Here is a 15,694-nt window from a genome sequence, read left to right as displayed (position 1 = left end):
ACCGGCCGGTCCCGGCTCGCGGCCCCGCCCCGCCCCGCCCCACCCCGTGAGGCCCCACCCCTGCCGGTAACGGCGGCGGCGGAGTCTCCGCTTTCTTAAAAGGGCAACGAGTCTGGGTGGGCCTCACCCAGGCGGGTCGCGTACCCAGTACCCCCAGTACTCCCAGTGCCTCCCCCACTAGTGCCCACCCAGTGTCCCCCAAGAGGTCGTCTGTTACGGGGACTGGGGGCACTGGGAGGTACTGAAGAGGCTCTGAGAGTGTACTGGGAGCACTGGGAGGATACTGGGGACTCTGAAAGGTATTAGAGGGCTCGGGGACTGGGGTGAGTGGCAGGTAACGGGGATGTTACTGGGGTGACTGGGAGGTACGGGGAGGCTCTGGAAGGGCCTCTGAGAGGGTACTGCAGGACTTTCACAGGTACTGGGCAGCACTGGGACATACTGGGGGGATCGTGAAGCTACTGGGAGGGCTCTGGGGGGTCTGGGGACTCCAAGGGGTACCGAGGGGCTCCGGTACCCGGTACCAGTTCCCGGCGTCAGTGCCCGGTACGCGTACGCGGTGCCCGGTGCCAGTGCCTGGTGTCAGCGCCCGACTCCCGGTTCCCGGCGCTCCGGTGCGGCCCCGCCCCGAGCCCCGCCCGCCGCCGCCCCGCCCCCGCCGCCGCCGCTGCCGCCGCCCTTTGTCCGCCGCCGCGGGCCTCGCCATGGCGCCGCGGTGATGCGCGGTGGGGCCAGCCCGGGGGCAACGGGGCCGAGAGCAACCGGGAGCCCCATGCGGGGGCCGCCGCCATGGGGCAGGTCCTGGGCTTCGCCCACTGCAGTACGCACCGGCATCGGGAACCGGGAGGGGCGGCGGCACCGAGAGGGGCCGGGGATGCGGGAACCGGGATGGGGGTTCCGGAGATGGGGCGCTGGGAGGGGGCCAGGGATGGAGGCACCGGGGATGGAAACACTGGGGACGGGGGTACTGGAGGTGGAGACACCGGAGATGGGTAACCGGGAGGGTCCGTGGACGGAGGTATCCGGGGCGGCGGCACCGGGAGGGGCCGAGGATGGAGGCACCAGGGATGGAGGGACCGGGGATGGGGGTACCCGGAGGGACCGGGCATGAAGGCACCGAGGATGGGGCACTGGGAGGGGCTGGTGATGGAGTCACTGGGAATGGGGGCACGGGGGATTGGGTACCGGGAGTGGCCGGGGGCGAGGGAACCGGGATAGAGGCACCGGGGATGGGAGAACCGGGGATGGAGGAGCCGGGAGCTGCTGGGGATGAAGATACGGGGATTGTGACACTGGGAGGGGCCGGAGATGGGGACACCGGAGATGGGGGTACCGGGGATGGGGCACCGGGAGGGGCTGGGGACAGAGGTACCGGGAGCGACTGCAGATGGCGGCACCGGGGATGGGGCAGCCGGGATGGAGGGACCGGGGATGGGCCATCGGGAATGGGGTACCGGGAGTGGCTGGAGATGGGGGGGTGCCCGGGGTGGGGCCCCGGGAGAGGCGGGGGATAGAGGCACCGGGAGTACCGGGCACAGGGACACCGAGGATGGGACACAGGGGCAGGGCGTGTCGGGGGGGGGGGGGGGGGCCATAGTGACTGGGAAGGTTGGAGCAGGTTTAGGGGGGCACCGTGCACTGGGGGGGGACCCAAGTGCTGCGGGAGGGGGGCAACAAGGACACGGGGGGGACTCCCCCATCCCCTCTGCCCCCCTCCAGAAGAGGCTCCATCCACGGCCTCCACCACGCCGGACTCCACAGAGGGTGAGTGGGGCCGAGCGCCCCCATTGTGGGGTACATCTCTGGGGAGAGGTGCTCCCACCCCCCCCTTGATCCCCCCAAATCCCCCCCCCCCAAGGTGGCAACGAGGAGTCGGACTTCCCCGAGCTGCAGGCGGCACCGGAGCCCCCTGAGGAGGAAGAGGAGGATGAGGACGAAGACGGGGCAACGGCGGCGGGGGGGGGATCCCGGGGATCCCCCTGGGAACTCACCTTCTCCTACATTGCTTTTAGAGGGGGGGGTCCCCCCAACGAGCCAGGACCCCGCTGTCGCCGAGACTCCCGTCGGGGACGCCCCCCCCGGCTAAGCTCGGGGCCCCTCGGGGTGTCCCCCCGGGGGCCGGACCCCCGCTTTGCTGCCAGAACCCCCCTCAAGCGTCCGGAGGAGCCCCCGGCCCCTCCCGAGGGGCAGCTGGAGGGGGGGGGGGGGCTGCCAGATTTGGGGGACCCTGAGGCTGAGGACACCCCGATGAGCCTGGGTAAGGGGGGATGATCAGGGTGATGGAGGCCCCTGGGGGGGGGGGTAGTTCGGGGTGATGGGAGTTCCTGGGGGGGGCATATTGGGGCCATGGGGGTGGCTGGGACAGCCTGGGGGCGGGCTGGGAGTTATGGGGGGGACAATGACGGGTCCCCGAGGGGAGCTTGGGGATATGAAAGGTCCTGGGGCACCCGAAGCGGGGGCTGGGAGTGAAGGGGCGGTCGTGGAGGGGTCCCAAGAGGGCTTTAGGGCAATGGGGGTTCCCGGGGGGGGGCTCGGGGCCATTGGGGTCCCGAGTTACTGCCTCGGCCACTCCTCCTCTCCCGACTCCGCTGCTCCCCCCCTTTTCCCGCAGCAGCAGCGCCCATGGGGGCCCCCCCGACCGCTCTCCACCCCCCGCCCGCAGGGGGGGTTCCACGGCCGCCCACCCCCGCGCCGCCCCCGGATCCCCCCTTAATCTCGGAGCCGCCCCCGGCCCCCCCCGACCAATCAGAGAATCCGCAGGGAGCTGATGTCCTGGGTGAGCGGCCAATCAGGGCCTCGGGGCACTGCCGGGGGGGGGGATGCTCACGGCGCGGGGGGGGACGGGGACACCCAGGAGTCCGGTTGCAGGGTGGACCCAGGCGTTCGGGCGGGATTGGTGGCTAAAAATAGGGGTGACCCCGCCAAAGTCGTGTGTCCCCCCCCCCACCCAGCAGCACCCGCGGGAGCCATGGAGGGCCAAGGTGGGTGCGGGGGGCACTCGTAGAGGCGGGGGGGTACCCGGGGGGTGAGGTGGGTGCTCCCCTTCCCCGCACCTGGGGCTGTCACTCGGGGTGGGGACAGCTGGGTGCTGGGGGGGATGACACTAAGGGGGGGCCATGGGGGAGCTGGGAGCACTTGGGGGGCCCCAAGAGGATACTGGGAGGCACTGGGACGCCCTGGAGAGTGTTGGAGGGACACTGGGAGCACCGGGGGAGCTTGGGGTGGGGGCACTGGAAGGTACTGGAGAGAGACTGTGAATGCTACAGGGGCCCTGTGGGGCTCGAGGGGATGCTGGGGGGCAATGGAGGAGGCGCTGGGGAGCACTGGAGGGACACTGGGACCACCGAGGGGGCTCATGGTGTGGGCACTGGGAGGTACTGGAGGGAGACTGTGAATGCTACAGAGGCCTTGTGGGGCTCGAGGGGATACTGGGGGACACTGGGGAGCATTTGGGGCTACCGGGAGCACTAGAGGGGCTCTGGAAGAGGCACTGGGTGGGAACACTAGAGGGGATACTGGGAGCCGGCTCGGGGTGGGGGCACTGGGAGGTACTGGAGGGAGACTGTGAATGCTACGGGGGCCCTGTGGGGCTTGAGGGGATACTGGGGGGGCACTGGAGGAGGCACTGGGGAGCATTGGACAGATACTGGGAGCACCGGGGGAGCTTGGGGTGGGGGCACTGGGAGGTACTGGAGGGAGACTGTGAACACTACGGGGGCCCTGTGGGGCTCGAGGGGATACTGGGGGGCACTGGAGGAGGCACTGGGGAGCATTTGGGCCCACCAGGAACAGTAGAGGGGCCCTGGAAGGTGCACTGGGAGGGAGCGATGGAGGGGCTACTGGGAGCACTGGAAGCCCTGGGCGCAGCGCGGTGTCCCCGCAGTATGGGAGCTGCTGTACTGGCGGGCGCCGGGTCGGTCAGCACTGGCGCTGGTGGGGGTGCTGGGCACCCTGGGGTGCCTGGCGCGGTTCAGCGCCGTCAGCGTGGGCGCCTACGGGGCGCTGGCCGTGCTGGGGGTCACCCTGCCCCTGCGCCTGCACCGCGCCGCCCTGCGGGCCCTGCGCCGGCACCCGCCCGAGCACCCTTGTCGGTGAGTGTCACCCCGGGGACCCTGGTGGGGCCATCGGTGTCACCCTCCCAGGGCCACTGTCCCACTGTGTCACCAGCCCCATGGTGTGGGGTGGCCCTGCCATCCCTGTCCCCATGGTGTGGGGTGGCCCTGCCATCCCTGTCCCCGTCCCCACAGCTGTCCCTGCGGTCCCCATTGCTACCCCATGTCTGTCCCCATCCCCGTTGCAGGGTGCAGCCGGAGGGGTCCATGGGGCTGAGCCCCGAGGAGCAGCAGCGCTGGGCCCGGCGCCTGGCCCAGCACCTCATCGCTGCCACCCGCACCCTCACCCGCCTCTTCCTTGTCCACAGCCTCCCTGAGTCCCTGAAGGTGACCGTCACCCCGCAGGGGGGATGGGGGGGGCACTGGGGACATGGGGGACGTGGGGGTATGGGGACACTGGGGTATCGGGGGCATGAGGGACATGGAGTGTATGGGGACATGGCGACACCTGGGGCATGGAGGATAGGGGGGACAGTGGGTTACAGGGGACATGGCAACACCTGGGGCATGGGAGACATTGGGATCATGGGGGATATGGGGGACAGTGGGGCTACGGGGGACATTGGGGTCATGGGGACACCAGGACATGGGGATACAGGGGCCACTGAGGGACAGGGGCACACAGGGTGTTCCACAGGCACAAGGGCAAGGGGGGGTACTGGGGATGTGAGGCACGAGGACACTGGTGGCAGGGGGGACACCGGGGCCGGTGACAGTGACACCGGGCTCTGGCCGCAGTTCGCCTTCTTGTTCTACCTGCTGACCTACGTGGGGGCTGTCTGCAACGGGCTGACGCTGCTGGGAGCGGGTACGGCACCGGGACAGCTGGGGACAGGGATGGCATGGGGACAGCATGGGGACAGGACAGGGACAAGGGATGTGGGACAGAACAGGGGATGTGACACGGGGACAGGGACACGGGATAAGGGACACGGGATAGGGGACAGGGGATGGGGAACAGGGGACAGGGACAGGGCATGGGGATAGAGCAGAGGAGATGGGGACAAGGGACAGCACGATCCCTGGGGACAGGCTGAGGGACACACACTGGCCAGCAGGGGGACAGGGTGTGGATACGGCTGGGGGACAAGGGGCCAAGTGTAGGTGACAGACGTAGTCCCTGGGGTAGGGGGAGGGCACAGGGATGGGGGACACCATGGGGACAGAGCATGGGGACAACCTGGGGACAGGTTTGGGGGGACGGGGGTAGGGCACATGGATGGGGGACAGGAGGGGACAGGACCAGGACAGGACAGGGACCTGCCGTGACATGACACTCCCCGTCCAGGCGTCATCTGTGCGTTCACCTTCCCCGTGCTCTACCGGCACCACCAGGTATGGGGACACGGGGACACGCGGGGGCTGGAGAGGGTCCAGAGGTACCCACCCCCCTCCCCACCCGCCATGTGTCCCCCCCCTATTGTCCCCAATGTCCCCAGGCCCAGATCGACCAGTACGTGAGTCTGGTGAGGAACCACCTGAGTCACCTCCGAGCCAGGTGAGGGCACCCCCACCCTTTCCCCCCCAGCACCCCAATTCCCCCCCCAGCGGCGCCCTCAGGGGGGTTTGGGGTGCGCCGCCTCTCCCAGCTCCGCTCTGCCCTCAGGATCCAGGCCAAGCTCCCAAGTGCCAAAGTGAAGCCGCAGTGACCCCCCCCCCCCATCCCCCCCCCTCGGTGACAGCTGGGGGGGGTGGGGGGTGGTTGGGGTCCCCCCACATCCCTCCCGTCCTGCGGGGGGATGTGGGGGTGTCACTCGGGGGTGGCGGGGGTCATGTGTTCCCCCCGTGTCCTTTCTCCTCCCTGTGGGGGGGGTGGTGTCACACTTTAATAAAAACTCTTGTGACAGTCGGGTTTGATGGGGTATGTGGGTACGGGGGGGGCCCGGGGCGGGACACGGCGTGACATGGGGGGGACACAGACATAAGGGACACGGGGCCGTGGGGACACGCCCCGTGTCCCCTGCCGGGTGTTTCGGCCCCCGCAGCCGGGTTGCGCTGTCCTGGCTCAGCAGCCGCGAAATGGACGGGGGGGTGTCCCCCGGAGGCCCCGTGTCCCCGCGCGTCCCCCCCCGCTCCGCGAAACGCGCGGGAACCCCGCGGCGCAGACCACGCCCTACTCCCGGCCTGGCCCCGCCCCCCCGTTGCCAAGGGCACGGCGGTTGCCGCGCGACGTAAACAAAGGACGCCGGACGTGGTGACGTCAGGGGCATGGAACGGCGTCGCCGGGGTGACACGCGCCGTGTTTACTCCGGCCGCGGCACGTGGGGACGGGATGGGACCGGGACCAGGAGCCCGGGGAGAGCCCGGCCGGGACCCAGACACCCGGGCTGGGGGCACCGGGACCGGGACCCCGGGGAGAGCCCGGCCGGGACCCCGAGACCCAGACACCCGGGCTGGGAGCACCGGGACCGGGACCCCGGGGAGAGCCCGGCCGGGACCCCGGGACCCAGACACCCGGGCTGGGGGCACCGGGACCGGGACCCCGGGGAGAGCCCGGCCGGGACCCCGGGACCCAGACACCCGGGCTGGGGGCACCGGGACCGGGACCCCGGGGAGAGCCCGGCCGGGACCCCGAGACCCAGACACCCGGGCTGGGAGCACCGGGACCGGGACCCCGGGGAGAGCCCGGCCGGGACCCCGAGACCCAGACACCCGGGCTGGGAGCACCGGGACCGGGACCCCGGGGAGAGCCCGGCCGGGACCCCGGGACCCAGACACCCGGGCTGGGGGCACCGGGACCGGGACCCCGGGGAGAGCCCGGCCGGGACACAGACACCCGGGCTGGGGGCACCGGGACCGGGACCCCGGGGAGAGCCCGGCCGGGACCCCGGGACCCAGACACCCGGGCTGGGGACACCGGGACCGGGACCCCGGGACCCAGACACCCGAGCTGGGGACACCGGGACAGGGGAGAGGACCCCGGGGGAGTCCCGCCGGGACCCCAGGACCCAGACACTGTACCTGGGGAGACCGGGGAGAGCCCGGCAGGGATACCGGGACCCCGGGGCTGGGGACCCCGGGAGTGCGGCCACCAGGCAGCAGGAGCACCGGGAAGCACCGGGTCGGACCCCCCAGGCTGGGGACACGCGGGACCGGGGGGCAGCGGGGGGGGCGGGGACAACCGGGGCTGCCATCCCCCCGGCCCCGCCTCCCCAGCGGGGGGCGGGGAAGGAATGAATGACGGGGGGGGTTGTGAATGATGAATGAATGAATGAATGGGCGTGGGAACTGCCCCCCCCCCCCCCCCCCCCGGGTCGCCGTGGCCCCGCCGTGACTCAGCGCCGGTTCCCGCCGCTGACATCAGCCTCCGGTGCCAGCCCCGGTCCTGTAAAGGGACCGGGACCTCCCCTGGGGGCTCAGGTTGCCGGCACCCCCATACCGGGACCCCCCACCTTTCCCGTGCCCATCCTGGGGGTGCGGGGGATGGGGACGGTGGCTCCTGCACGCCGGTACCCGGACCCCCCGGCGGTGTGCCACCAGCCGGTACCGGAGACTCCTCGGTGCTCTGTAGCCCAGCCTCGGTGGTTTACAAGCAGCGGGGGGGGGTGGGTGTCCTATTACCTCGGTACCGGGACCCCCCGGTGCTCTGCAGTCCGGTCTCGGTAACACCCCGGGGGAAAGTTCCCGTCGCCCCGGTACAGGGACCCCCCCGGTGACTCACTGCCCGGTCCCGGTAACACCTCGGTGAGAGGTTCCCTTTGCCCCGGTACCGGGGACCTGCAGTCCAGTCCACGTCCTCCCCCCGCTACCGGGACCCATCCCACCCCGGGACGGTCCTTTGAGCCGCGGCGCCACGTGCTGGGGTGGGGGGGAACCCCGGGGCGGGGGTCGCCGGGGGCGGGATCACCGGAGAGGGAGAAGTTACTGGAGGGGTTACGGGGTGGGGAAGGAGCACGGGGGCGGGTTAGCGGGGGGGGAGGAATGGGGGGGTTACCGGTGGGGGTTACCGGTGGGGGTTACCGGGGGTGCGGGGCCGTCGCCCCGGACGGTTCAAGCCGTTTCTAGAACCGCGGCGCCCGTTTCTATTAATACGCTTTTCGGCGGCGGCGGCGGCGAAGGGATTCCCTGTGACGTCATTGCTAGGATACCAAACAAACACTCCGAGACAAGCCCATATATGGCTAATTGCGTCACAGGAACTCCGGAGGGGCGGGGTCAGGGATCCCCCCCGTTCCCCGCCCGCCGCGGAGCCTCTTAACGGCGGCGACGGCTCCCGGGGCCGCAGAACGGCGGCAGCAACGGCTGCGACGGCAGCTGCGGGGTCGGGCGGGTCCCGGGGGCCACGGAACGGCGGCGGCGGCGGGCGTGACGTCAGCCCAGGGGGCGGGGCGCCGCCGTATAAAGCGGCGGCGCGGCGGTGAGCGGTTCATTCATAAAAAGCGGAGACCGGGGGAAGCGGCGGGAGCGTCACCGGCACTTTGCACCGGCGGAGCGGATGTACCGGGGCTCGTAGCGGCTTGAACCGGAGCCTGGGAAGGGATTTACCGGAGCTCATAGCAGCCAACCGGGACCTTGCACCGCAGAACCGGAGCTTGGGAACGGATATACCGGGGCTTATAGCGGCGAACTGGGACTTTGTACCAGCGAGCCGGAGCCTGGGAACGGATGAACCGGGGTTTGTAGAGGCGCACCGGGGCCTGGGACGGATACACCGGGGCTTTGTACCGGCGAAACGGAGCCTGGGACGGCTGCACCGGGACTCTGTACCGGCGAACCGGGGCTTGTAGAGGCGCAGCGGAGCCTGGCACGGACGTACTGGAGCTTATAGCGGCGAATCGGAGCTTGTAGCAGCGCACCGGGACTTTGCACCGGCGAGCCGGAGCCTGGGACGGGCGCACTGGGGCTTCCCGCGGGACGGTAGACCGGAGCGGGACCCTTGCACCGAGAGCTTCTCCCCCCCTCTCCAAGCCCCGCGTCTAACGCGCCGCTAAAACCGTTGCGCTCAACCGGCGCGGGGGCGAACAGAGGAGCGGGGGTTGCTCGGTAAACCGGGATGCCGGTGGCCTGACCCGCAGCCTTGGCGTGGCGGGGCGGCCCCCGCGCCCCCGGGGCCATGTACCAGGGTTTCCCCGGTGACTACGACTCGGGATCCCGCTGCAGCTCCTCGCCCTCGGCCGAATCCCAGTACCTCTCCTCGGTCGATTCCTTCGGGAGCCCCGCGGCGGCGGCGGCCGCGCAGGTGAGCGGCGCCGAGGGGGCGGGGTCGTGCGTAAACGCGTGACGCGCTGGAACCCTCCGTGATGACGCGGCGCACGTACGGCGCGCGCGGGTTTATTTTGGAACGCGGCGGCCGCCCCCTGTTGCTAAGGGAGACGGGGAGGGGGCGGGAGATGCGCGCGCGGGGGACACGCCTCCTCCTCGCATGGCCACTCCCCCGCACCGCCTGGACACGCCCCCTACTCAGCTGACCACGCCCGCTCCCCGCGCGGCTGCGGCGAGCGTGGTTGGGGCTCGTCCCACGCGTGAACCGGAGGGGGGGTGTATCCCCCTTCCCCCGTGTCCCGGTGCAACCTGGGGGGCAGATGCTTCTCCGTTGGTTCAGGCGCCCCCTCCCCGTGGAAATTTGGGGGGCGGGGGCCATGTATATCCCCCCTCCCCCCGTGCAACCAGTGCATATCCCCCCCTCTGCCGAATTCCAGTTAAACTGGGGAAGGGGGTGCTCGTTGCCCCCCCCAATTTCTATGTGGAATTTGGGTACTGTGTGATTTGAGGGGTGCGGGGGTGTCCCCTCAGGGTCCCGCGGCAGTGTGTGGGTCCTGGTGCAAAGAGGGGCGCTGGGGGCAGGCACGGGGTGTCCTGGTGCAGTGAGTGGGGGGGTGCTGCCAGCTGTAAACAGCTGGAGGCAGAAGGCACCCCTGGGGGGATGGGGGTACCCTGAGCTGAGTGCTGGGGCCCCCTCATGCGATACGGCCGGGGGGGTTTGCATGTTGGTGCACGAGTGCCGGGGTCCTTGGGCATCAGTGCGGGTGGGGCGGCCTTACACGTTGTTGTTGGGGACAAGTGTCATATGATGGTGTTGGGGCTCTTGCACGTCGGTGCCAGGGGCGCCAGGCCGTGGGGTGGGAGGTTGGCGCTGCCAGCCCCACCCATGGGTGCTGCCAGGCAGGGTCTCACCCTTCGCCCTCGCCACCTCTGCAGGAGTGCAGCGGCCTGGGGGACATGCCCGGCTCCTTCGTGCCCACGGTGACGGCCATCACCACCAGTCAGGACCTGCAGTGGCTGGTGCAACCCACTCTCATCTCCTCAGTGGCCCAATCGCAGCCCCCGGGGGCACCCATGGCACACCCCCCCCCACCCGTCGATCCCTACGACCTCCCGGGACCCAGCTACTCCACACCGGGCATGGGTGCCTTTGCCACAGGGCCGGCGGCGCCACCAGCACGTCCCACCCGCGCCCGGCCCCGGCGCAGCCGCGAGGAGACGGTGAGTGGCATCGCCGTGGGGTGGGTGGGGAGGGAACCTGGAGGGTGGTGTGGGACCGTGGGGACATGGGTGGCAGCTGACTGATGGTCCTGTCCCTCTGGCAGCTGACGCCAGAGGAGGAGGAGAAGCGCCGGGTGCGGCGGGAGAGGAACAAGTTGGCAGCAGCCAAGTGCCGTAACCGGCGCCGGGAGCTGACTGATCGGCTGCAAGCGGTGAGTGCTCGGGGACACGCTGGGGATGGTGGTGCCACCGCGGCTGGGGGTGGCTGAGGGGAACAGCAGTGGCTCCCTGGGATGGTGATGTCCCCAATGGCTGGGGACACCACAGGGGATGAGTCAATGTCTGTGAGGGTAGGTCCCCAGGAGAGCTTGGGGACAGGCCATGGGGACCTTGGAAGGGGATAGGGAGCAGATAGGGACAGTGGTGTCCCCAGGACTGAGGGAGATGGATGATGCTGATGTCACCAGGACTTTGACATTTTGGACGGGGACAGCTCGATGTCCGTGGATGCGGATCCAGGGGAGCTGCAGTTGTTGGTGTCCCCAGTACCAAGGGGCACTGGAAGGGGACAATGATGATGCCATCAGAGCTGGGGACATCACGGGGGGACAGACTGATGCCTGTAGACCTTGATTCCAGGGAGCTGGGGACACTAGATGAGGCCAGTGGTATCCCCAGAACCAAGGGTCACTGGAGGGGTTGATGTCCCCAGGACCTGGCTGTGTTGGAGGGGACAGTCTGTGGGGGCTGTTGTATGGGGATAACAGTGTCCCCAGGATCAAGGGACACTGGAAGGTGACAATGATGTCCCTGGGAATGTCAGAGCAGGACAGGCCAGTTTGACTATGAAGCTAGGGACATTGGAGAGAGGTGACAATGTCCTTCGGGAGCTGGGGACCTTGGAGGGGGACAGTCTAGTCTGAGAATGATGACATCGTAGAGGACCAAGACTGTACCCAGGAGGTGGGGACATCAGAGGGGACAGACTGATGCCCAGCAATGTTGGAAGATGAGGATATGTCCCAAAAACTAGGGATGTCAGTGAAGAGGACCCTCCTGACAGCTGGGGATGGCAAAGGGGGCAGGTCAATGTCCAGAGGGAACAGTGATGTCCCCAGCTTCTGAGGACATCAGAGGGGACAGAGTGATGCCTAGGGATGTCTGAGGGGGACAATGCCACCCCTAGGAGAAGGGGACACAGATGCTGGAGGAGGAGGGGGGTGCCATCCCTGGGAGCAGGGGACATCAGAAGGGGACAGATGGGTACCCAAGGGTCCTGGAGAGGGACAATGTTGTCCCCAGAAGTGAGGGATATCAGAGGGGGAGGCAGTACAGGGACACTGGAGGGGGATGACACTGTTCCTGGGAGCAGGGGACATCAGAGAGGGACAGATCAACACCAAGGGATGCTGGAGGGGGGGGACACCAGAGGAGGGTGTAGGGACACCAAGGGGTGCCGGAGAGAGGAACGAGCTCATCCTGGAGGCCACGGGAGGGTGATGTCCCCAGGGCTGGGGGGGAGATGGGGACAGCAGTGTCCCCTGCAGCCCATCTCACCCCACCCCGCTCCCACCCCAGGAAACGGACCAACTGGAGGAGGAGAAAGCTGAGCTGGAGTCAGAGATCGCCGAGCTGCAGAAGGAGAAGGAACGGCTGGAGTTCGTCCTGGTGGCCCACGCTCCGGCCTGCAAGCTCCCCTTTGAGGACGTCGGCTCCTTGGGTGCCGGCCCCGCCGAGGTGAGCACCCTGGGCAAGGAAGAGCCGGCGGGGACCGTCGCCTTCCTACCCCCGGGTCCGTTCCAGCCGAGTGCCCAGGGCCCCTTCCCCAGCTGCTGCTTCGCACCCGGGGTCCCCTCAGGGCCACCTAACCCATCCTATACGTCTTCGTTTGTGTTCACCCACCCAGAGGGAGCCACCTGCGGAGCCTCGCATCAGCGGAGCAGCAGCAGCGACCAGTCCTCGGACTCCTTGAATTCTCCCTCGCTCCTCGCGTTGTGAACGGGGTCCCTCCCCCCCAAAAAAATGGGCACCTCCTCCCTCCCTGGGTGGTGTTTTTTGGCTCCCCCCTCCTTTTTGTTTTTTTTTTTTTTTTTGATCAGTCGGCCCAGGGCTTGGGGTGTTGGTGAGGTTGAAGGGCAACTTCTGGTGCCTGGCTGTGGGTTGTCACTGATGGGGCCGCTGTGTTGGAGGTGTCCGTGATGTGTCTCCATCGTTCCCGCAGCATCCCAGCTGCTTTAGAGGTGTCTGGCCCCAATCCCCATCATCTCATGGGGGTACATGCAGCATCTCCATCACTTTTGGAGATGTTCCTGCCCAATTTCCACCACCCAGGCAAGGTTCCTGTGGTGTCTCCATCACCTTCAAGGTGTCTGTCCCCAATCCCCATCATCCTATGGGGGTTCATGCAAGCATCTCCATCCTTCTGGAGATGTTCCTGCCCAATTTCCATCACCCGGGCAAGGTTCCTGTGGTGTCTCCATCACCTTAGAGGTGTCTGTCCCCAATCCCCATCATCCTATGGGGCTTTATGCAGCATTTCCATTGCTTTGGAGATCTTCCTGCTCAACTTCTATCCACCTGGGAAGGTTCCTTTGTCATCTCCATTGCCTTAGAGGTGTCTGTGCCTGATCCACACCATCCCATGGGGCTTTACACAGCATCCGCATCCCTTTGGAGATGTCCATGCCTGATTTCCACCACCCTGGAAATGTCCCTGTGGTGTCTCCATCACCTTAGAGGTGTCTATCCCTGATCCCCATCATCCTGTGGGGATTCACGCAGCATCTCGTTCACTTTGGAGATGTCCATGTCTGACCTCAATCTCCCCAGGAAAGTTCCTGTGGCATCTGTGACACCTTAGAGGTGTCTGTGCCTGATTTCTGTTGTCCTGGGGAGGTGGGGGGTGTGTGTGTCCCTGTGCCATCTCCATTTTGGAGATGTCTGTGCTGGATCTCACTGACCCTGGGAAGGTCCCTGTGTCATTTCTGCTATGCTGGAGATGTCAGTGTCATCTCCATCATCCCAGGGGGAGTCCATGTGGCATCTCCTTCACCCTAGAGGTGTCCATGCCACATCTCCATCTCCCTTGGAGAGTTCCTGCAGCACCTTCATCACCTTAGAGGTGTCTGTGCCACAGCTGCACCATCTTGTGGGGCTCTTCACAGCATCTCCATCACCCTGGAGCTGTCACTGCTGTGTCCCTATTGCCCCAGGGGGGTCTTTGCAGCATCTTCATCACCCTGGAGGTCCCTGTGCTGCATCTCCACCATCCTATGGGGCTCCTTGCAGCATCTCCATCACCCTGGAGATGCCCCTACCAAATCTCTATCACCCTGGAGTGTGTGGGGAGGTGTGTCCATGTGCTGCCTCCCTTTCCCCTCACGGTGTCCATGTCCACATGCCCCTCGGGGGTCCCAGCCCCCACCCCCCTGATGCTGGGTCTCCAGGTGAACTCTCCAGCACCCACAGTGTTGGGTGGAGTCCCATCCTGCTTGTCCCCCACCCAACTGTGAACGGCTCTGCCCCCTCCGCCTTCCTTGCACGGGTCCTGCCGGTGGCTCCGGTGTCCCCACCCCAGCGCTGTCCCTCTCTCGTGACCAAGCTTTGCCAGCGTTGACTATGTCCTCTCTCTCTATATTATATATATATTTTTGTTGTGCGGGGCTGCCAGCCCCCAGGAGATGTTTAATTTTTTATTATTATTATTATTATTATTATTATTGCCTGTGCTGTATTTGTGACTGTTCTGGGGCCAGCTTGGCCCCTGCGTCCGCGCTTGACCCATCCCAACGTGGCCAATAAAGCAGCTTCAGATCGGCCCCATGTCTCTTCTTTCTTGCCCTGAGGGTGGCACCACTGGCCACCGGACCTGTGGCTGCCGAGGGCTTCTTGTGGATGAAATGGGGTTGGGGATCTGCTGGGGGAAGGGGAGGGTGGGAGGTTGAGGAGTGCCCTAGGCCATGGGGTCTGGGGGGACGGAGAGGTGCAGGGAGCACCCAGGTGATGGGGGCGGGGGGGCTGCTGGGGACAAGTGGAGCCCCTGGGGGTGGTCCCTCAGGAGTAGGAGCTGTGGGAACCTGAGGACATGGGGGCCCTGGCTCAGAGACCCTTGGGGACATGGAGCCTGTGGGGGTTGCCTCCCCATTGGCCCCTCAGCCTGCCAATCAACTGTGAAGGTGGATGGGCCTAGCTGCCATTGCTAGCCAAGCCACGCCCCCTGTGCCTGCAGCCTCGTGGGCGGCCACCAGGGGGAGCCAGCGCTGAGCGACAGGGCGTCCTGCCCAGTTTGGGGGTACCCTGCTCAATTGGAGGGGGGTCCCTGCCCAGTTTGGGGAGTTCCTGCCCAGCCAGGTGCAATGGGGGGGGCCACGCTGTACATGCCAGGTTGAGGGGGTCCCCCCTGGCCCCCCCAGCCCTGCTGCAGGGGGGGGTTCCTTCCTTCCCCTGAGGCCTTGACGTCAAGTGCCTGGTGATTCACACTGGGGCTGGCACATGGGACATGCTGGGACATGCCAGGCCCCCCCTGGGGTGGGTGTCACCCCCCCTTGCACCTGGGTCTGCACTCAGGGACCACAGGGACAATGTGGGTCCACAGCTTCGCAGGGTGACATCCCTGTCCCCACGTGTCCCTGTGAGGTGGGACCCATCCCGACATGTCCAAGTGAGGTGACATCCCTGTCCCCACGTGTCCCTGCGAGGTGGGACCCATCCCCACATGTCCCAGTGAAGTGACATCCCCGTCCCCACGTGTCCCTGCGAGGTGGGACCCATCCCCACGTGTCCCTGTGAGGTGACATCCCTGTCCCCACGTGTCCCTGCGAGGTGGGACCCATCCCCACATGTCCCAGTGAAGTGACATCCCTGTCCCCACGTGTCCCTGCGAGGTGGGACCCATCCCCACGTGTCCCTGTGAGGTGACATCCCTGTCCCCACGTGTCCCTGTGAGGTGGGACCCATCCCCACGTGTCCCTGTGAGGTGACATCCCTGTCCCCACGTGTCCCTGTGAGGTGGGACCCATCCCCACGTGTCCCTGTGAGGTGACATCCCTGTCCCCACGTGTCCCTGTGAGGTGGGACCCATCCCCACGTGTCCCTGTGAGGTGACATCCCTGTCCCCACGTGTCCCTGCGAGGTGGGACCCACCCCCACGTGTCCCTCCA

General features: G+C 67.3%; 2 protein-coding genes across 3 annotated transcripts; both read left to right on the top strand.

Moving 5' to 3' along the window:
- The first annotated feature begins 658 nt into the window (after positions 1-658).
- On the top strand, positions 659-5,958 carry RTN2 (reticulon 2). The gene is made up of 10 exons (XM_074933487.1): positions 659-820; positions 1,720-1,764; positions 1,859-2,257; positions 2,612-2,776; positions 3,884-4,091; positions 4,301-4,439; positions 4,851-4,920; positions 5,401-5,447; positions 5,552-5,610; positions 5,719-5,958. Exons 1-10 carry the CDS (start codon positions 790-792, stop codon positions 5,759-5,761), a joined length of 1,206 nt encoding a protein of 401 aa, XP_074789588.1. The 5' UTR covers positions 659-789; the 3' UTR covers positions 5,762-5,958.
- Positions 5,959-8,657: 2,699 nt separating this feature from the next.
- FOSB (FosB proto-oncogene, AP-1 transcription factor subunit) lies at positions 8,658-14,057 on the top strand. Of its 2 annotated transcripts, XM_074933447.1 has the most exons (5): positions 8,658-9,291; positions 10,251-10,535; positions 10,640-10,747; positions 12,114-12,266; positions 12,351-14,057. In XM_074933447.1, exons 1-5 carry the CDS (start codon positions 9,166-9,168, stop codon positions 12,531-12,533), a joined length of 855 nt encoding a protein of 284 aa, XP_074789548.1. In that variant the 5' UTR covers positions 8,658-9,165; the 3' UTR covers positions 12,534-14,057. The 2 variants fall into 2 exon arrangements, with proteins under 2 accessions (XP_074789548.1, XP_074789547.1); XM_074933446.1 differs by having other exon boundaries at positions 12,114-14,057.
- The last annotated feature ends 1,637 nt before the right edge of the window (positions 14,058-15,694 follow it).

The sequence above is a fragment of the Athene noctua genome, unplaced genomic scaffold, assembly GCF_965140245.1.
Source record: "Athene noctua unplaced genomic scaffold, bAthNoc1.hap1.1 HAP1_HAP1_scaffold_31, whole genome shotgun sequence".
In the NCBI taxonomy this organism is placed as follows: domain Eukaryota; kingdom Metazoa; phylum Chordata; class Aves; order Strigiformes; family Strigidae; genus Athene; species Athene noctua.
This window is presented reverse-complemented; position numbering and strand designations above follow the sequence as displayed.

Coding starts and splice junctions, on each gene's coding strand:
- RTN2 (XM_074933487.1), top strand. CDS start 790: ATGGGGCAGGTCCTGGGCTTCGCCCACTGCA. Junction 821..1,719: donor CCTGGGCTTCGCCCACTGCA/GTACGCACCGGC, acceptor GCCCCCCTCCAG/AAGAGGCTCCATCCACGGCC. Junction 4,440..4,850: donor GCCTCCCTGAGTCCCTGAAG/GTGACCGTCACC, acceptor CTCTGGCCGCAG/TTCGCCTTCTTGTTCTACCT.
- FOSB (XM_074933446.1), top strand. CDS start 9,166: ATGTACCAGGGTTTCCCCGGTGACTACGACTCGGGATCCCGCTGCAGC. Junction 9,292..10,250: donor CGGCGGCGGCGGCCGCGCAG/GTGAGCGGCGCC, acceptor CCACCTCTGCAG/GAGTGCAGCGGCCTGGGGGA. Junction 10,536..10,639: donor GGCGCAGCCGCGAGGAGACG/GTGAGTGGCATC, acceptor TCCCTCTGGCAG/CTGACGCCAGAGGAGGAGGA.